The sequence below is a fragment of the Chiloscyllium plagiosum genome, chromosome 40 (assembly GCF_004010195.1).
Source record: "Chiloscyllium plagiosum isolate BGI_BamShark_2017 chromosome 40, ASM401019v2, whole genome shotgun sequence".
Taxonomy (NCBI): Eukaryota; Metazoa; Chordata; class Chondrichthyes; order Orectolobiformes; family Hemiscylliidae; genus Chiloscyllium; species Chiloscyllium plagiosum.
This window is the reverse complement of record NC_057749.1, coordinates 19,463,815-19,485,552: the sequence shown is the minus strand read 5'-3', so window position 1 is coordinate 19,485,552 and position 21,738 is coordinate 19,463,815. Positions and strand designations below refer to the sequence as shown.

General features: G+C 42.4%; 1 protein-coding gene across 2 annotated transcripts in view; it reads left to right on the top strand.

The window, feature by feature from the left end:
• Positions 1-21,738, top strand: part of LOC122542596 (sorting nexin-27-like) — a 126,694-nt gene that overhangs the window by 50,456 nt on the left and 54,500 nt on the right. For both annotated transcript variants that reach the window (XM_043680539.1, XM_043680540.1), the window contains exons 2-3: positions 12,947-13,178; positions 15,247-15,439. In XM_043680539.1, the coding sequence (XP_043536474.1) occupies positions 12,947-13,178; positions 15,247-15,439 (425 nt within the window). The remainder of the gene's footprint in view (positions 1-12,946; positions 13,179-15,246; positions 15,440-21,738) is intronic.

Below are 21,738 nucleotides of genomic sequence, written 5' to 3'. Positions count from 1 at the left end.
TTGTCTGGATGAGTGCAGTTCCAACAAGAGTGGCAGCTTGATGCCATCCAGGATAAAGCATCCTGCTTGATTGACACCATAATCCATGGTGTTCATTTCCTCCTCCATTGATGCACAGTAGCAGCAGTATTTGCAATCTACAAGATGCTTTGCAGAAATCCACCAAGACTTCCTGCACAGTGCCTCCTAAATCTGATCTCTACTTAAAAGGACAAGGGCAGCAGACATATGGGAATGTCCCCACCTGCAAGCTCCTCTCCAAGCCCCACACCATCCTGACATGAAAATATATGATGGGGATTCCTTCAGTATCACTGGGTCAAATTCCTGGAGCTCCCCCTGTCACAGCACTGTAGATGTCCCCACACCTTAAACTGCAGTGGTTAAAGGTGGCAGCTTAGCGTCGTCTTCCCGAGGGTGACTGGGGATGGGTAATAAATGTTGCTCCACTCTGCAAAGTCCATTTGCATGAATGAACATTTGAAAAATTTGTGAATTAAATCCAATTTACCAATCTGCTCTTCTGCAGTGTTTCAGGAAAACTGTCCACCAACTCTGTGTTTAGGTTGCCCAGTCTTATGGCTGATTTATGTGAGCAATAAACTGGATTGTCATGTCTTCCGTTGAAGCTAGTTTAATCATTCTGATCATGCTGGCAACCACCTAGTCTGCATGTTTTGAAATTCTGATACTAAACCTCATCATGACTTTTTCTCCTTTAAGACTCTCTAAAACCGTTTTTTTAAAGCAAGGATCTGATCAGGCAACTTAATAGCTCTTCCTTTGGCTTGTTTTTTATTAGATTCCCTACAGTGTGGAAACAGGCCCTTCGGCCCAATAAGTCCACACCGACTTTCTGAAGAGTAACCCACCCAGACCCATTTTTCTCTGACTGATGCACCTAACACTATGGACAATTTAGCATGGGCCAATCAACCTGACCCGCACATCTTTGGACTGTGGGAGAAAACCGGAGCACCCGCAGGAAACCCATACAGACACTGGGAGAATGTGCAAGCTCCACACAGACAGTCGCCCGAGGCTGGAATTGAACCTGGTGCTGTGAGGCAGCAGTGCTAACCACTGAGCCACTGTGTCACCTGCTCAGCACCTTTTTTTTTATTTTTAAGCCAATTGTATCTCTCTCTCAAACCCCCTCCCCCATCAAAAAAAAGCCTTTGCTTAGTGATGGCTCCTTTTTGGATTTGATGTTAAATTGAGGCTATGTTTGCCCCTTTGAATTAAGATAAACGATTGCTCATCAAAGTACAACCAAACAGAGGTTTCGCTTGTTTTCCTGACCAATAATTAACCAGCATTACCCAAACAGATTATCTGGCTGTAATGACATTGTTTGTGGGAAATTTACTTTACAGCAGTGATTACATTTAGGAAAAGAGGGAGAAATAGTATAAAACACTTTTGGGTTTCTCATCCTGTGACTCCGGGAAGTGAACTACCACAGCTGACTTCATTGTGCTTTCTAAGCTGCATGGCCACACAGGAGGACAAAACATAGAATGTAGGCTGATGCATCAGAATTTTTCACCAGTGTTTTTTTGCTCTGCTATGACATGGTGTTTCCAATCGGGGGAGGAGTCTTGAGATAGAAGTTGCCATTGATGTAGGCTGTCACTGAATGACATCACTTTTAGGCCATTGGTTTACTCATTGCTCAGACAACATGCTTGAGGCTCCTACCAGAAGTTCGAATTTTCACGAGGGAGGAACTTGTTGCTGTCGAATTAGTTCAATGTTGAATTTGTTAAATGCTTTGCTGAAATGCTTAACGTTTACAATTTCTCCCTTCTATTCTTGAAGAGTTAGTTCACTTCCCCTTTGGCAGGATTCTCAAAAAGAACAAGGCGTGTGCTTTGACTGACTAATGTACTTTAATATTACAAAACCGTTTGGATTTAAAACCTATTCCAGAGACTTAAGCACTAAAAGCTAGGCTGAGCCTCCAGTGTTAAAGTGTCATCTTTTAGAGGAGATGTTAAATTGAGGCCACATTTGTCCCCTTGAGTGAACATAAAAGATCTTTTGGCAGTATCTTGAATTATTTTGTTTGCTGTCCAGGCAACTATTGTATCTCCCTCTCTCTCTAACCCAGCTAACCACCATTACCTCATCCATGCATAAAGTTGCAATACTCATGTTACCATAGTTTCATAGTTACCCAAGATGGGCACCTTCCAACACGCACACTTTGTGGAGAGAGAAGGGAGCAGTTCTCTGATTAATTTCCATGTATCAGATACTTAACCCAATCAGAATTATCCATTCTGTTCTGTGGGTTGTTGTGTTCAAGTTTTTTGCTTTTGTACTGATTAACTTCAGTGGCCTCAGATGCATTTTTAATAACCTTAAGTTATTGGTACAAGTCCAACTTTTAGAAGCAAGTACAGAAATGGGGGGCATGCCTTTACAAACTATTCAGACAATCAGAATTCAAACAAATACAATCAAACAAATAAAGAATGCCAGTTGTGTTCAAGGGCCAGGTTAATGGGATTTCAGAGAATGGCTGCAAGTGATCAAATCCTTGGTGACCTTTGCTCTAAATGTTCTTGGCCTGCAATTCCCATGTAAATGTTTTTGGAAAGTTTCAGGATGTTTAGATTTTTTGGATTTGTTTCAAGTTGATCTCCTCAAGGAAAGTTTATTGCAGCAGAAAACCTTCCTGGTGAGAGTCCGCCTTGCCAAGACCAAAACAGCTATACTATCTCCAAGACACTCACTCCTTTTGGCTGTGGAATGTGAAACTGCTTTTTTTATTATTATTATTATTATTATTATTATTGAGGCGTCTGGAAGCACAGTGGATGTAAGTTGCATGAAAGAGGGAAAGCACAGCCCTTCCTAGTCACTTATCCTCAGCGATTTAGAATTTTTCAGTTAATTCTCTGGTTGCCAGTGTTCCTGGCAAGGTGAACATTTTTTGCCAGTTTTGTTGCTGTTATGTTGGCTTCATAAACTGTTGCAATTTGTGTGGCATAAGTGCAGTCACAATGCATTGGGTCAGGATTCCCAGAGTTTGATCCAGCGACAGTGTATGAGCAGCAATTTATGTCCAAGTCAGGTTGCTTTGTGAGTTGGAAGTGATGGTGTTTTATATTACTGCCCTTTTCCTCCCAAGTTGAGGAGATTGCTGATTTGGGAAGTGCTGCCAAAGAAGCCTTGACAGCATCCTGTAATACATCGTTCAGGTCAGTCTTCCCAAATCGGCTCAGGATCCCCTTCCCTACCTATTGTGCACTCTGTTCTCCACATCCCTCACTCTGAGAGGTTATACAGTTCTAAAGCCTCCAAATGGGATGTAGTGGGGGGGAAAAAGGTTTGGGAAACACTATTGATGCAATACATGTAACACATATTTCAGTGATAGTACACTAGTAATGGAGGGAGTAGATATTTTCACTGGTGGGTGGGTTTTCTGAAATTGCTTGCTAATTAAATTCTAAGTCTTGGTGCTAGTATTCCATTTCCCTGAATTCCTGTTTTCACAACTCTGTGTGTACTGTGTGTTGTTCTGTTGTTTAATCCTCACCAAATACAACACATCCTTGTATATGCAGCCCTGATCTGCGTGAGGTTTTTGTTAATGTCAGTTCAGTAGTGCTCTGCTGAGTTTCCGTTTTCGGGTTGGAAGTTGGCTATGGCTCCCAAAGAGCTGTAAATTGGGCATCTGTTCTCTGCAGTGTAAAGAACTCCTGACCCAAGCACAATGTCTCTTGGCAAACAAATGCAGTGTTTGCTAGGACTGCCTGTCCATTGACTGCCTGACTCATTCATAGAGAACCTGTGTGGCGTCTTTAACCCTTTCCCCAGCTGTGCTCGCTTTAAAAAAAGACCTTCCAGTTTCGTGATTCAGTAAAAATAAAATGAGGATGTTTGTAATTGTGCAAGTCTGAATTTGAATGCAGTGCAGATTAAGTCTCTATCTTTCTGATAGTCTTCCCTTGCTGTTATAATGACCTCATGGTAATGTCATTGGACTCATAATCCAGAAGCCTTTTTGACTTTAAATTCAAAGTTATTAGTAATAGTGAACAGGAGCTATCATCAATTGTGGTAAAAACCTACTGAGTTCTCAAATGTCCTTCAGTGAAGGAAATCTGAAATTCTTACATGGCCGGGTCTAATCTGAGTCCTGACTCATAGCATAGACTCTTGTTAGGCCATTTCAGAAGCCAGTTAAGTCACTCATTTCAAAGGTAGTTGGGATGGGTAACAAAATGCTAGTCTTGCCAGTGGCATCTACACCCCATGAAAGAATAACGAAAAGAAACCTGATGAATCTGTTCCACTCCCTCCTCTGAGGCCAGTATTTGCCTTCTGAGGTGTATTTGAAATTTAGGGAACAGTTCGATGACCTTCAATTCCTCCAATGACTACTGTGTGACAACTTTCATCACACTAGCACCTTATTTTATGTGATTAGATTTGTGTAATGTGGATCTGGACCAAAAGTGCCCGTTCATCTGAGTCCCAAATGCATTGACCTAATTAATAGGATGTACAACATAGCTTTGGCGTCAAAAACGTTTTGTTGAAGGAATGTTATGGTTCACTGGTAGCTCAGGTTTTCTGCAGTGTGTAAGGCTGGCATACTAAGAGGCTGTTTTAATTTTAAACCTCAAGCAGAGAATTCTTGGGGCGGATCTCCCGTAAGGTCTGACTCTTGAATCTCATGTTAAATCTTGTAGTTCAACTTTGCCTATAGATTTCTTTAGTGGAGTTGTTAATGCTGAGGAAGTAGAATGACTACATTTAAGAAGTGTTTCTTTGAGTTTTTGTTAACTTGATGGAGGGACACCACCCCCCCCCCCCCCATGTCTTTTTAAAATCTTTCTCCTTGTGAGAATGTATATAAGATATATGAGCAGGTAGGGAAAGAGTTAAGTTTAGGGCTGTGTAACAAAAAGGCTCAGCTAGCATGATTTTGACCAGGTAAGAACTTGCAGTAAACAATGAGGTGCTGAAGTCAAAGGTCGTGGTTTAACGAGGTGAAGAATATCCATTGTGTAATGTCAGATGGCTTAATCTTTACTGTTGATGTTTGCTAATTGTAATGGTCACCCAATCAATATCAATGTTGCCTTATTTGGATGCTGCTCCCTGTAAGTGACTGTATAGTTCCTTAAGAATCTGCTGTTTGAGAGACCGAGAGCTCATGTCTTTGTGTACATGGGCAATTGCTCTCTCTCCAGGGCTCAAAATAAAGATGAAGGAGGTAGAGCCATACTGAGTCTGAGTGTTCTGACTGATTCAGAAATAGGATGACACTCGCACCTTAAAAATATCCCTAGTTCCAGGGAAAAGACACCACCCATTCACCTTATCTATACCTTTCATGATTTTGAGACTTCAGTAATGTCACCCCTCAATCTCCTAAGCTCCAGTGTAAAATGTCCAACCCATCCAGCACATAACTCAAGCCCTCTGTTCCTGCAACTTCCTGGTAAATCCCTTCTGAATCCTCCCCAGCTTAATATCCTTCCTGTAACGGGGCGACCATAACCTGGACACACTATTCCAGAGAGCTTAGATGTCAAGCCCCAAAACATTAACCCTCAGCTTGAGAAGCGTTTATAAGCAAAAGTGGAGACCTCATTGGTGTTGTCTACCTGTTCTGTGTAATCTTGTGGCAAGTCTAGAACTGCCGATCATGAATGTGCTGGTCATCAAGAAATTGAAGAGAAATTTCTTTATATACAGTGGTTCCACTTTACAACTCTCCCTACCTTGTTGAGTGATTGAGGTGATTAATGTGCCACCAAGACATTTTGCTGGTGTAATCTCGCTTTCAACTCGCCTCAGATTTTGTGTGATCCTGGGTGAAAATTTTGGGGGAACCCAAGAGTGAGGAGGGAGAGAAACCTTCAAGTTGTCCACTGGAGCACAGTGGATGGCTTCAGTTCTAGTAGCTGGGACGAAAGTAGCTGTGTCCACCATCTTCCCCTCCTTTCTCCAATCTCCATCCTTCACAACCTCCCCACTCCTGCTTTCCTTGTTGGTAGTTGATGGAAAGATGAGCCAACTGAACACCTACCACAGGTGCTCTCACAGCAGGAATGTGGCTTTAGTCACTGTTGATTAGGACATACCCTCCTGTAGCAAAGAACGTACATATAAAGGGCCCATGCAGCTGTCAAGAAACAGTATGAGGTCCACACAGTCGTTGCTGCTTTGAAGCCGGCATCCCCAAATCTTGTTTCATGACCAGTCGGAGGTTGCAACCCATAGTTTGGAAAGCCTTCCTTGAGGGTGAAAGTGCTAATTGAATATATTAGTGGAACTGAGAGAAAGTCAGCTAGGGTGGAAAGGAGGCTAGGATGGAAAGCAATATCATTTAGTTCTTTGAGGAAGTGACCAAGTTGATAGATGAAGAAAGGGCTGTAGATGTCATATACATGGACTTTAGTAAGGCATTCGCTATGGTAAACTAATGGAGAAAGTGAAGTCACATGGTGTACAGGGTGTTCTAGCTAAGTGGATAAAGAACTGGTTGAGCAACAGAAGATAGTAGTAGTTTAAGGGAGTTTCTCAAAATGGAGAAGAGTGACTAATGGTGTTCCACAGGGATCAGTATTGGGGTCACTGTTGTTTGTGATACACACAAATGATCTCGAAGAGGGCATTGTTGGTCTGGTCAGTAAGTTTGTAGATGACACGAAGATTGGTGGATATGGGACTGTCAAAGAATACAGGAGAATATTGATAGATTGGAGAGTTGGGTGGAGAAGTGGCAGATGGAATTCCATCCAGGCAAATGTGAGGTGATTCATTTTGGGAAGTCTAATTCTAGAGCGAACTATAGTGTAAATGGAAGAGCTTTGGGAAAAGTTGATGAGCAGAGAGATCTGGGAGTTTAGGTTCATTGTACCCTGAAGGTGGCTGAACAGATGAATAGAAGGCGTATGGTATACTCAACACGGAGTATTGAGTATAAGAGCTGGCAGCTTGTGTTAAGATTGTACAAGACATTGGTTCAGCCATTGGTTCAGCCATATTTAGAATACTGTGTACAGTGCTGGTCGCCTCATTACCAATAGAATGTGGACGCTTTGGAGAGGGTGCAGCGAAGGTTTACGAGGATGTTGCCTGATATGGAAGATGCTATGAAGAGCAGTTGAGTAGTTTAGGATCGTTTTTCTTGGGAAAAAGGAGATGGTGGGGGGCGGGGGGGTGTGGGAGAGAGAGACCAGATTTGAGGACTGCAAAATCATGAAGGGTATAGACAGGATAGATAGGCTTTTCTCCAGGGTGAGGGATTCAGCAACGAGAGGTTGCGTGTTCAAGGTGAGAGGAGAAAAGTTTAGGGGGGGATACACGCGGCAAGTACTTTACACAGAGGGTGGTAGGTGCCAGGAACGCGTTGCCAGCAGAGATAGTAGAGACAGGCACGGTAGATTCATTTAAGATGTGTCTGGACAGATGAATGAGTACATGGGGAGCAGAGGGATACAGATGCTTAGGAATTGGGCAATGGGTTTAAGACAGTGGATTTGGATCGGCTCGGGCTTGGAGGACCGAAGGGCCTGTTCCTAGGCTATAAATTTTCTTTTGTTCTTTGTTTCCATCTTTATCGTTATAGAAGGATTAGGCCATGTGACCTCCAGTACTGTAATAATCTGCGTAAAAGAGTCATTCAGTATTTTTTAACCAACTGTTGTGAAATGCTGGGAATCTGTAATTCTATGCTTGTAAATTAATGCACTGGAAATTACCACTTGACAATTTTCATTATGTCTATCTGACCTGGATCCTAATCCTATAAACCTCTTCAAATCACATCAATAATCTGGCATAGTATTAGCTATTGATGGCTGCCAGCAGTTTAGAACACAGCAGGAAGTTGTGCAAGAGTTTCACCATAATGGGCTGTAGCCACGCAGCTCAAAGGAACAGTGAATCGCCCCAGTTCCCATTCTCGTATAGTTACCCATGTGCTTGTTGACCCACTTGAGTCTTAGCCTGACTACAGCAAGTTAGTTCCCTGGGTCACTTCAGCCCGTCACTTTGGCATTCCAACTCAAATGAAAGACTAAAACTGGAATCATAAACTTATCCACGTGGCTTCAGTTTTTATGTGTTTTCTTTTTAAGTCAGGGCAAAAGGACAAAGGAAGAATCTGATAGCAAAGTTCACCTTCATTTGCCCTTCCTGTTGACTGTTAATTGGACAGCAGTCACAATGGACGCCCTTGTTTCTTGCTGAGGGGTGTGCTGTGGCTGATTGACGGCGTGGAGAACAATTTAAAAACAAAGAACTGTAGTCAATTTATTTTTTAAAGTGAACTTGACTGTAATACCGATGAAGCTAAAATAAGTGGAGGTCACTGATTTCTCTTTCAAGTGTAAACAATTGAACAGTTCTGCTTAAATAAAAACCAGAAGAGCTATGGATGCTGTAAATCAGAAACAAAAACAGAAATGGCTGTAAAGTCAGCAGGTCTGGCAGCTTCTATGGAGAGAAAGCCGAGTTAATGTTTCGGGTTGAGTGACCCTTCCTCAGAACAACTGAGGAAAGGTGATTTGATCCGAAATGTTAAGTCTGCTTTCTCTCCATGGATACTGCCAGACCTGCTGAGCCTTTTCAGCACTTCTGTTTTTGAAACAGTTTTTTTTTGCAGATCTGGTAACTGTTGAGAGGTTTGAGAAGGATAGACAAATCCAAAACTTTACAAATCTTGACATTAAAATTTTGATAATTTGCAGTTTGCTGCAACCTGATTACATATGTCCCCATGGTAACTAGTCGCTAAAGTGTTCGGTCGTATTCAAATTGACGGTGAGGTGATTTCCTGAAGCATTTTCTTGAAGATTAAAGTATTTTGGCCACTTGCTTGATTGGATACTAAGGCTGCAAATTCTCAAACTTTGATTTAAAATATTGCGATTAAGGGGTATGTACTTGACATAATGCCCTCACCTAGATACTTTCCAGAGGTTTGACATTTGTGTAAAACATGTAGATGGCATCATGATGTGACCTATTGAGTAGTTTTGTAATTTTTGATGAGTATCCATGATATTCAGCCAGCACATGTGTTTGTTGACTGGTCTAATTCTGGGTTTGATTGCTATGTTTGATCTTGCAGACCGGAGTTGCTCTTTGACTTGTGTTACATGCTGATTTAACCTATCTGTGGGGCCTATGGTTAATTATTTACTTCTCAGCTCATCAGAAAGTGGCCATTTGGACACGAGATTAAGACCATGAGACATAGGAGTGGAAGTAAGGCCATTCGGCCCATCGAGTCCACTCCACCACCATTCAATCATGGCTGATGCGCATTTCAGCTCCACTTACCAGCGTTCTCCCCGTAGCCCTTAATTCTTCTAGACAACAAGAATCTATCAATCTCGGCCTTGAAGACATTTAGCGTCCCGGCTTCCACTGCACTCCGTGGCAATGAATTCCACCACTCTCTGGCTGAAGAAATGTCTCCGCATTTCTGTTCTGAAATGACCCCCTCTAATTCTAAGGCTGTGTCCACGGGTCCTAGTCTCCTCGTTTAACTGAAACAATTTCCTAGCATCCACCTTTTCCAAGCCATGTATTATTTTGTACGTCTCTATTAAGTCTCCCCTTAATCTTCTAAACTCCAACGAATATAATCCCAGTATCCTCAGCCGTTCCTCATATGTTAGACCTGTCATTCCAGGGATCATCCGTGTGAATCTCCGCTGGACACGTTCCAGTGCCAGTATGTCCTTCCTGAGGTGTGGGGACCAAAACTGGACATAGTACTCCAAATGGGGCCTAACCAGAGCTTTATAAAGTCTTAGTGGTACATCTCTGCTTTTATATTCCAACCCTCTTGAGATAAGAGACAACATTGCATTCGCTTTCTTAATCACGGACTCAACCTGCATGTTTACCTTTAGAGAATCCTCGACTAGCACTCCCAGGTCCCTTTGTGCTTTGGCTTTATTAATTTTCTCACCATTTAGAAAGTAGTCTATGTTTTTATTCTTTTTGCCAAAGTGCAAGACCTCGCACTTGCTCACGTTACATTCCATCAGCCATTTCCTGGACCACTCTCCCAACCTGTCGAGATCCTTTTGTAGCCTCCCCACTTCCTCAGTACTACCTGCCTGTCCACCTAACTTTGTATCATCGGCAAACTTCGCTAGAATTCCCCCGGTTCCCTCATCCAAATCATTAATATATATTGCGAACAGCTGTGGCCCCAGCACCGAACCCTGCGGGACACCGTTCGTCACCGGCTGCCATTCTGAAAAAGAATCTTTTATCCCAACTCTCTGCCTTCTGTTAGACAGCCAATCCTCAGTCCATCCCAGCAGCTCACCTCGAACACCATGGGCCCTCACCTTGCTCAACAGCCTCTCGTGTGGCACCTTATCAAAGGCCTTTTGAAAGTCTAGATAGGCCACATCCACTGGGTTTCCCTGGTCTAACCTACTTGTTACCTCTTCAAAAAATTCCAACAGGTTTGTCAGGCATGACCTCCCTTTACTAAATCCATGTTGACTTGTTCTAATCAGACTCTGCTCTTCCAAGAATTTAGAAACCTCATCCTTAATGATGGATTCTAGAATTTTACCAACAACCGAGGTTAAGCTGATTGGCCTATAATTTTCCATCTTTTGCCTTGATCCTTTCTTGAACAAGGGGGTTACAACGGCCATCTTCCAATCATCCGGGACCTTTCCTGACTCCAGTGACTCTTGAAAGATCTCAACCAATGCCTCTGCTATTTCCTCAGCCACCTCTCTCAGAACTCTAGGGTGTATCCCATCGGGGCCAGGAGATTTATCAATTTTAAGACTTTTTAACTTTTCTAGCACTGTCTCTTTCGTAATGGCAACCATACTCAACTCAGCCCCGTGATACCCTTTAATTTTTGGGATATTACTCATGTCTTCCATTGTGAAGACTGACGCAAAGTACTTGTTAAGTTCTCCTGCTATTTCCTTATCTCCCATCACTAGGCTTCCTGCATCAGTTTGAAGTGGCCCAATGTCTACTTTTGCCTGTCGTTTGTTTCTTATGTACTGGAAGAAACTTTTACTATTATTTCTAATATTACTGGCTAGCCTTCCTTCATATTTGATCCTCTCCTTTCTTATTACACTCTTTGTTATCCTCTGTTTGCTTTTGTATCCTTCCCAATCTTCTGATTTCCCACTGTTCTTAGCCACTTTATAGGATCTCTCTTTTTCTTTAATACATTTCCTGACTTCCTTTGTCAGCCAAGGTTGTCTAATCCCTCCCCGGTTAATCTTTCTTTTCTTGGGAATGAACCTCTGTACAGTGTCCTCAATTATACCTACAAACTCCTGCCATTTTTGCTCTACTGTCTTCCCGGTTAGCCTCTGCTTCCAGTCTATTTTAATCAGTTCCTCTCTCATGCCCTCATAATTACCTTTATTCAACTGTAACACCATTACATCCGATTTTGCCTTCTCCCTTTCAAACTCCAGACTGAATTCTATCATATTATGGTCACTACTTCCTAAGGGTTCCCTTACTTTAAGATCTTTTATAGAGTCTGGTTCATTGCAAAGCACTAGGTCCAGAATAGCCTGCTCTCTTGTGGGCTCATGACAAGCTGTTCCAAAAAGCCATCCTGTAAGCATTCCATGAATTCCCTTTCTTGAGATTAATTGAGGAAAGTGGCATTAAGCTGACAGGACTAAGCAGAATCTTTCTTTAATTTAAAAAAATACAATATCCAACTGGACTTGAAACAGTGAGAGGTGATAGACTGTTAATCCAGAGACCCAGGTAACATTCTGGAGACCCAGGTTCGAATCCCACAATGACAGATGGTAGAATTTGAATCCAATCATTGAGTCTAATGCCGACCACGAAACCATTGTCAATTGTCAGAAGAAGCCACCTGGTTCACTAGTGTGAAACCACCTGGTCATCACTAGATGCCCTTGAGATGCTGAGAGCTGCCTTCTTGATTCACCACAGTTTGTGCTGCTGGTGGATCCACATTGCCCTACGGGAGGGAATTCCAAGATTTTGACGGACTGGTGATACATTTACAAGTCAGGATGATGAGTAACTTGGAGAGGAACTTGAAGGTGCAGGTATTCCCAAATATCTGTTGCATTCTGGACAGAAGTGATCAGAGGGTTTGGAAGGTGCTGCCTCAGAATCCTTGTAAATTTCTGCAGTACTGTACATACTGCTCCAGCTGAGCATCGCTGGTGGAGGGATGGATGGTTGTGGGTGTGGTGCCAGTGAAGCAGGCTGTTTTGTCTGGGATGGTGTTGAACTCTTGAGTGTTGTTAGAGTTGCACTCATCCAGGCAAGTGGGAAGTATTCCTCCACACTCCTGAGCTGTGCTTTGTGGACAGGCTTTGGGGAATCAGGAGGTGAGTTACTTGCTGCAATATTCCTAGTTTCTGACCTCCTCTATATGATGAGTTTTTGGCCAATGGTAACCTCAAGTGTGTTGATTAGAGGTTGAATCCAGTGAATGAGTAATAAAAGAAAATGATATTTCCTAAAGCTGTAACTGACAACTTGAAACATTTGACATTTCCTAGGCTTGTCCAAGTTGGTAGACCAAACTTGAATTTCAAATTCAATAAAAGCAAAAGAGAAGGCCTCTCTTTATTTAGAACATTATACATCATCTCAAAGATTTCTAATTACTTTTGAGTAGTCACTTTTATAGGTCAGTGCTGCTGTGAGCTCAGCATAGCAGAATCAGTTTCAGAATGTATTGTGAATTCTCCAGCTCTTTTTTAATAATGCGATGAGGATATCTCATCAGTGCTGAAATGGATCTAGGTTTAATCCATCTTTGACCAGATCTCTCCAAGTTACACTATTGCACATATTGAAGTTTGACTGCCTGAACCTAGACCGCTTGGGCAGTTGTCTGTAAACTCAATGTGTTACAGTACCTCTGCATTTTATAAATTTCTCATTATGCTATTTATTGCTTGTGTAGAAATGGTGTTAATGTTGAGGGAGCAACTCATAAACAAGTTGTGGACCTGATTCGGGCAGGAGATCGGGAGCTGATTCTGACGGTGCTGTCTGTTCCACAACAAGAAGCTGATCGGCTTGATCCTGGTGATGACTCATCTGGGAACATCTACTATGACTACAGTGAGAAGCGGGCAGTGCCAATCTCTATCCCTGGCTACAAACATGTGGAAAGGAACGGGGAGAAATTTGTGGTGAGTAATTAGTTCTCATGGTTTGTCAAGACTTTTGAAAAACCTAACAATAGTTGTATAGATTTGGTCTCACTCCGTTGTATGTTAAGTACAGTAAGTGAACACTAGGCATTGTTAGTAATGTGACTTGATTGGTTCAAAAATCCTATGGTTTAACTTTTAAACCTTGGCTCAGCCTTTCTTTTTGTTCTTGGGTTTTGGGGAATATTGACAAGACTACATTTACAACCTTCCCTTTTTGCTTCAAGGGCACCCAAGAGATTAGGTTTAGATTAGATTCCCTACAGTGTGGAAACAGGTCCTTCAGCCCAACAAGTCCACACTGACCCTCTGAAGAGTAACCCACCCAGACCCATTTCTCTCTGACTAATGCACCTAACACTGGGCAATTTAGCATGGCCAAATCTGACCTGCACATCTTTGGACTGTGGGAGGAAACGTCCACACTGACCCTCTGAAGAGTAACCCACCCAGACCCATTTCTCTCTGACTAATGCACCTAACACTATGGGCAACTTAGCATGGCCAAATCTGACCTGCACATCTTTGGACTGTGGGAGGAAACCGGAGCACCCAGAGGAAACCCACGCAGACACAGGGACAATGTGCAAACTCCACACACACACAGTCGCCCAAAGCTGGAATTGAACCTGGGACCCTGGTGCTGTGATGCAGCAGTGCTAATCACTGAGCTACCGTGCTGCACCTGTGGACTGCAAATAAAGTGTATACCTGACCAGGTAGGTTGTTACTTAGCAAGTCGGAAGGAAGGGCAACTTGCAGTTACATAAATACTTTTACAGTCTCGGGATGGTCCCAATGCATGTTGCTGCCAATAAAATGCTTTGTGAAATATAGTCACTGTTGCAAATGCCACGCAATGTCTATTTAGTGTTCAGCATGATCCCATTGCTGTATTACAACCCAGCAACTTACACAGTCATTTTATTCTGATCTTGTGGTTTATGTTCAGTTTTGCAACTCACTGCAATGGACTTTGAGGTCATGGCACCAATTGGTAAGCTGGGATTTCATAAATTAACTTCTGTGAGCCATTTTATTTTTAATCAATGCTCAGTTATCTGGTGGTTGTTGTGCACTTACTGCCAATGCACCTGTCATGCTCACATAGATCCCTTCAAAAATATACATATGATCACTTCACAAAGTGAAGAAAAACAACTGGCAGCAGAAAGATGAGGGCTTTCAGGAACCTTTCAAAACTCCAGGATTTTAGTGAAGAACTGATGATTTCACTGACCATAGAAGCATGCATGAGTTAGGAAAACCGTTTACGCTTTCATGGCATATGAGGGTCATTAGTTAGGCCAGCATTAATGACTCAGCCTTAATTTACTTTGAGTAGGCAGTGATGAGCTACTGCTTTGAACTGGTGCCATCCAGGTGGTGTAAGTATGCCAACAGTGCCAGTATTTTGGCCCAGTGACACCAAAGGAACAATGACATATTTTCAAGTCAGGGTAGTGAGTGACTTGGAGGGGTACTTTCAGTTGTGGTGTTCCTATATATCTGCTACCTTGTCCTTGTTGGTAATAGTTGGGTTAGGCTTAGTGTTTGGAAGGTGCTGGGGTAACTGAATTTCCTTCTAATTAAGTAAAAAAACCAGAATGGTTATTGCATTGTGTAGCGTTGAAAGTCTGAATTGAGTCAGTGCCTTCAGAATGTTCCACTGTGCTTTGCCACATAGTGAAAGAGCACTGAAGTACAACCAGTGTTGTAGCCAAATGTGATAATTGATTAACACGTTGCTTTTGTAGGTCTTGACAATGAGATGTGGAACGAGACAATCCATTTATTTCAGTAAACTGGGTGGGAGATTGTCTTCTGCATTTCAAACTCTTAACTGAAGAAAGAACAAATGTGCCCTTCGTTTAATGTTGCATTCTTATGACTGTACCTCCAATTACCCTGCACACAAGTGTCAGCCTGGATTATGTGCTTGAGTGGAGTACTGCCCTTTGAGTCATCTTTGGATTAATATAAATAAAAATATGAAATAGTATTGAAAATTTTTCTCTTTTTGATCTGTCACCTGATTTTGTTCTAGGTATTCAATATTTACATGGCTGGACGCCAGCTCTGCTCACGGCGCTTCCGTGAGTTCACAATCCTTCACCAGAATCTAAAGAGGGAATTCTCTGATTTCCATTTCCCAAAACTCCCACGGAAGTGGCCATTTTCCCTCTCCGAACAGCAATTGGATGCCAGGCGGAGAGGCCTGGAGGAGTACCTTGAGAAAGGTGAGCATGGGACTGTTTCATTTACAGTTACTGTTGATATTGACATGACACCTGTTTCACAGTAAAACACATCTTGTACTTCAATGTTGAGAAGCATGCATGTTAATATAAAACATCTACCACAGTAAAACAATCATTTATTTTAGAGATTAGGTGTGCACAACAAAAGTTATATTTATACCTTGGTAAAAGTGTGTGAATGTATGGCTGAAACCAAAGAATGCATGTAAATTAGGTGGTGGTGTAGGTGCAGTGGCACATCAGGATATGGACAAAGAAAAAATGGTGTTCTGTTTATAGAACATCTTGTTTAAAACAAAACCACACTGGGTGGAAATCTTCATTCCTTACGTGAGTGCCTTGCTGTGTTTCTACTGGGTTGTGTGCTTCTTGCTACTGAATACCTCATGTTGGAGAGAACTACTAGCATTGCATTTGTGATAATGAATACTGTAGGGTAGACTCAATGGGTAGTGCACTGTTGACTCAGGGTCACGGGTCAATCTCACTCTGAGACCTGAGCACAGAATTTAGTCTAACTCTGCATTGCATTCTGGATCAATGGTCCAGGAAGAGCACAGCAGTTCAGGCAGCATCCGAGGAGCTTCAGCAAAATCGACGTTTCAGGCAAAAGCCCTTCATCAGGAATAAAGGCAGAGAGCCTGAAGCGTGGAGAGATAAGCTAGGTGGGGGTGAGGAGAGAGTAGCATAGAGTACAATGGGTGAGAGGCGTCTGGTGGTGAGGGAGCGGCGGTGGAGGAGGCCCAGCACCTCCATATCCTCGGCAGAGTGGGAGGGGGAGTTGAAATTTTGGGCCACGGGGCGGTTTGGTTGATTGGTGTGGGTGTCTCGGAGATGTTCCCTAAAGCGCTCTGCTAGGAGGCGCTCAGTCTCCCCAATGTAGAGGAGACCGCATCGGGAGCAACGGATACAGTAGATGATATTAGTGGATGTGCAGGTAAATCTTTGATGGATGTGGAAAGCTCCTTTGGGGCCTTGGATGGAGGTGAGGGAGGAGGTGTGGGCGCAGGTTTTACAGTTCCTGCGGTGGCAGGGGGAGGTGCCAGGATGGGAGGGTGGGTCGTGGGGGGGGCGTGGACCTGACCAGGTAGTCACGGAGGGAACGGTCTTTGCGGAAGGCGGAAAGGGGTGGGGAGGGAAATATATCCCTGGTGGTGGGGTCTTTTTGGATGTGGCGGAAATGTCGGCGGATGATTTGGTTTATGCGGAGGTTTGTCGGGTGGAAGGTGAGAACCAGGGGCGTTCTGTCCTTGTTACGGTTGGAGGGGTGGGGTCTGAGGGCGGAGGTGCGGGATGTGGACGAGATGCGTTGGAGGGCCAAAGAAAATGCTGTGCTATCTCCTGGCCAAAGGCTATCCCTCAAACCCTGAAAAACAGGTTCTCCGATTATTCAAACCATTCTTTGTGGGAACTCTTGCCCAAATTTGCAGTTGTGCTTTTTATATACAAATATTAGTGTACCTCAAAAAGTGCTTTGCTCTAAATACTTTGGAATGCCCTGGTGTTTTGAAAAATCCGATATAAATGTTGTCTTTATTTACACCGTTTACAGTTAGTCAAGCGATTTCTCTTGGTCTGGTAAGAATGTTATGTAGTTTTGACTATAAGACTGTTTGTTTAGTTTGATAATTTGCAAAGCTGATTGTTTTAGTAATTGTAGGCTAATGGCAAATCTAATGAGTAGCAGGGCATTAACTGTCTCTACAGTTAGCTTTTTCACTAATGCTAATCATTTTACTTTTAGTTAATTCAGCTCAAAAAAAAATGACTGGAGTCTATCCACTAATTCATTTGAATAACCCGAAAAGGACTACTGGTTTATATAATCAGGCATCTGTCCTGATATAGCCTTCATTTGTTAATGTAATGTTGTAGTTTTCTGGAATTGCTGTTAGTATGAATTGTAACATTCTTAACATTTGTAACTTTTCTTAACTGAATGGTCTGAAGGTGGATAAATCACCTAGACCCGATGGACTACACACCAGAGTTCAAAAGAAGATAGCTGAAGAGATAATGGAGGTGTTGGTGGTGATCTTTCAGGAATCACTAGAGTCTGGGAGGGTCCCAGAGGACTTGAAAATCGCTAGCGCGACACCCCTTTTTAAAAAGGGAATAAGGCAAAAGACAGACAATTACTGACCAATTTGCCTAGCCTTGGTCATGGGTAAGATTTTGGAGTCCATTGTAAAGAATGAGACTTTTGAATAATTGGAACTATATGGCAATATAGGGTAAAGTCAACATGGTTTCATCAGGGGAGGCCATATCTGACAAATCTGCTAGAATTCTTTGAGGAAGTAATGAGCATGTTAAACCAAGGAGAGAACCAATGCATGTTATCTACCTGGACTTCTAGAACACCTTTGACAAGGTGCCACACAGGAGGCTACTGAGTAAGATAAATGCCCATGGTATGAGAGACAGGTGCTAGCATGAGTAAAAGCTTGGCTGTCTGACAAAGTGTGGATGAAAGTGTGTTTCTCAGGGTGGCAGCCGGTGACAAGTGGTGTCCGGCAAGGGCCAGTGTTGGGATCACAACTTTTTACTCTATACATTAACAATCTAGATGAAGGAGCTGAGGGCATTCTGGCTCAGTTTGCAGACAATACAAAGATAGGTTGAGGGCCAGGTAGCATTGAGAAGGTGGAGAGGCTGCAGAAGGATTTGGGCAGGTTAGGGGACTGGGCAAAGAAATGGCAGATGGAGGACAAGGTGGGAAAGTGCGAGATCATGCACTTGGGTAGGAAGAATAGAGGCATGGACTATTTTCCAAATGGGGAGAAAATTCAGAAGTCTGAAGGGCAAAAAGACTTGGGTTCTAGTCCAGGCTTCTCTCAAGGTTAGGAAGGCAAATACAATGTTGGCATTTATTTCGAGAGAACTTGAATATAAAAACAGGGATGTCCTTCTGAGGCTCTATAAGGCTCTGGTCAGGCCACATTTGGATTATTATGCACAATTTTGGGCCCCAAATCCCATAAGGATGTACTGGCCCTGGAGTGGGTTCAGAGGAGGTTCATGAGAATGATGCCAGGAATAAAAAGCTTAACATATGAGTATTTGAGGACTCTAGGTCTATCTTCATTGTTTAGAAGGATGAGGGGGGGGAATCTAATTCGAAGTTACACGATACCGAATGACCTAGACAGAGTGGATGTTGGGAAGATGTTGCCATTGGTGGGAGAGACGAGGATCTGAGGGCACAGCCTTCAAGTAAAGGGGAGACCTTTTAGAACGGAAATAAGGAGAAACTTTTTCAACCAAAGTGTGAATCTAGGGAATGCACTGCCACAAAAGGCTGTGGAGGCCAAGTCATTGATTATATTTCAGACAGGGATAGGTTCTTGATTGTCATGGGGATCATGGCTTACAGCTAGTAAGTGGTATAATGGGGTCGAGAAACCAGCCGTGATTGAATGGCAGAGCAGACTCAATGGGCTGAATGGCCTAATTTCTGCTCCTGTGTCTTATGGCTTTATTTGTTGAAATAAATAAATTTATTATGTAAATGAAACCAACAAATGTGTATGTGTGCATCTCTGCCGAATGAGATGTAGTTTTGGAAGTGACTACAGAGGAACCTTGATGACCCGGTATTCGATTTAACTGAATTTTGGATTATCCGAACAAGATGGCAAGGTCCCATTGCTTGGCTAACTATTATCCGGCATTCGATTATGCATTCGATTAACCGAACAAAATACTCCCTGCCTGCATCCTTTCGATAATCGAGGTTTCTCTGTATACTGTTTTGAAAGACACTTTCTACTGCAAGACCTCTTTGTGGGTGGTTCACTAAAATCTAACCTTTGAAAATTACAGGAGTATCCAAGGAAGCCAGTCTCTTCAAAGAATCATATAAACAGTTATAGCGTAGAATAAGGCCAATTGGCCCATATGCGTATGGCTCTCCAAATGAGCAACATAGCTATTGCTATTACCTCATCTACCTGTAAATCTTGCATATTCTTTCCTTACAGATAATTTAGTAGTCTTCTCTCTCAAACTGCAGCAGTCACTAAATGCAGGAAGGACTGGAGAGCAACAAGTATCTTGAATAGGTTAAGAAAATAGAGAACTTCTGAGATGAAAGAACAACATCAAACCTTGGGCATATTAAATCTTGTAAGAGAGCATGGAGAAGTAGTGGGAAATTCAGAGTTTGATTGAGACATTGTCACTGTATATTTACAGCTGGTCTATTGTGCTGGCTGATGTTGGTCTTTGAGGATATGTTTGAGTTATAAGACAAGAATTCAACAGATCTTAAGTTTATCACGATGCATTTTACAAAAGAAATGAATCTTTAAGATGCTGTAAAGGAGTTTGGAATTTCTGTCCAACTGTTTCCTTTGGGAACCGAATTCACAAAGGTCAAACTCAGCTATATGGAGGTGATGTCAGAAATCGCTTCTGCAGCTCTTTTCTCTGGGTGGAACCAGTTGAGGGTTTTAATTAATCTGAAAATGATAGATTTTCGTAGGTGGGGTTTTGAGGGTTATGGAACCAAGATGATGCTGAGATACAAATCAGCCATTAACTTGAATTGAATGGTGGAAGACATGAGGGGCTGAATGGCCATGTCTTGTCCCTGTGTTCTGTGTGGAGAAGGGTGAAGTCAAATACTCTGAAAGAATTAACGTTGGCAACGTGTAGTCATGCTCCACATACTGTGTAGGGATGGATGAGAGCCATGGGGAAGGTTCACTATTGGTGGTGTGATGAATGCCATTGTCAATGACTTGCAAGCATTTCTGAAGTTGTAGTGTTCAATTGTGCAAATGACTTGTGTGAAGGCTCTCCTCTTCAATACCAATGGAGGGGGTTGTTGAAAGGAACGATGAAAAGACTGGATGATGGGTTTCAGTCATTGAGTCTCCTGGTTTTCGAACTGGTACATCTCTTTGCTCAAGTCCATCACGGAGGCTCTGAATTAAATAGGAAGTGAACATGGTATGCAACGCCTCAACTTCGAAGAATACATTATCTCTGGCACAATGCAGGCTGCCTCCTTGAAGTTTGTCTACCATGTGAAGTCAGCTTTTAATTGCGTAGAAAGTTAAAAATCACACACAACACCAGGTTATAGTCCAACAGGTTTAATTGGAAGCACTAGCTTTCGGAGCGCCATTCCTTTACCACCTGATGAAGGAGCAGCTCTCCGAAAGCTAGTGCTTCCAATTAAACCTGTTGGACTATGACCTGTGTTGTGATTTTTAACTTTGTACACCCCAATCCAACACAGGCATCTCCAATTCATTGTGTAGCTAATGAGTAAGGTTCTGGAGCTCAGTATGACAGTCCCTGGAAAGTGTTTACTGAAATCCTGGTTTTGCATTTGTGTGCACAAGTCTTGGTGATTAAGATGACAAAACACACAGCCCTGTGACTACAATAGTTAGCAAATTGAAAGTTTTAAGTATGATAAAAGCTATTCAAATATTCTTTGGATGAAATTACCTTAATCATTCATTTAAGAGGATCTCTCTCAACTGAACTGGGCAAGTGCAGTGATGGCCAGCATCTCTAAAAGTGTATGAGGTTGAAAAGGAACCAAACACAGGATTAATTGTCCTTGCCTTTTCAGACTTTGATTGGAAAAAACAGGAATATTTTGGGGCCATGGCCATCACATTAACCAGGAACTAGAAGTGACAGGATGTCAGAACAAGTTACCACTTTGTTTGAGTTTGAATGCAGACTGGAGTTGAAGCTGTCATTAGAGGCACATCAAGAACATGAGTGCCATGGAATGTTGCCTCAAGCCATTGTCCTGTTTCATGCTTGTAAACCTTTGTACAAATATCAAGGGCATTAGTGTAGCTAATTATTCTTGGAGGAAGCTTGACAAACCGAACTGTCGCATTGTTACTGCTGTCTATGAGAGGCACATCAAGAACATGTGTGCCATGGAATGTTGCCTCAAGCCATTGTCCTGTTTCATGCTTGTAAACCTTTGTACAAATATCGAGGGCATTAGTGTAGCTAATTATTCTTGGAAGAAGCTTGACAAACCGAACTGTCGCATTGTTACTGCTGTCTATGGATAAATACGCTGTTTGGTTTCTTGATGTCTACAACTTGTTGAATTGAGAGATTTCCATTCTGTGCAACTGAACAGCTCTTTGATTTATTGTTTCTTGTTTAATTAACAGTCACTGAGATCTTTTCCATTATAAATGTGAACATTGGTTTGATGGATGATTTTTTTTTTAAAAAACTCTTTGGTAATGTCAAATTTTATTGTCCGTTCTGCCCATTGGGAAGTCCTGACT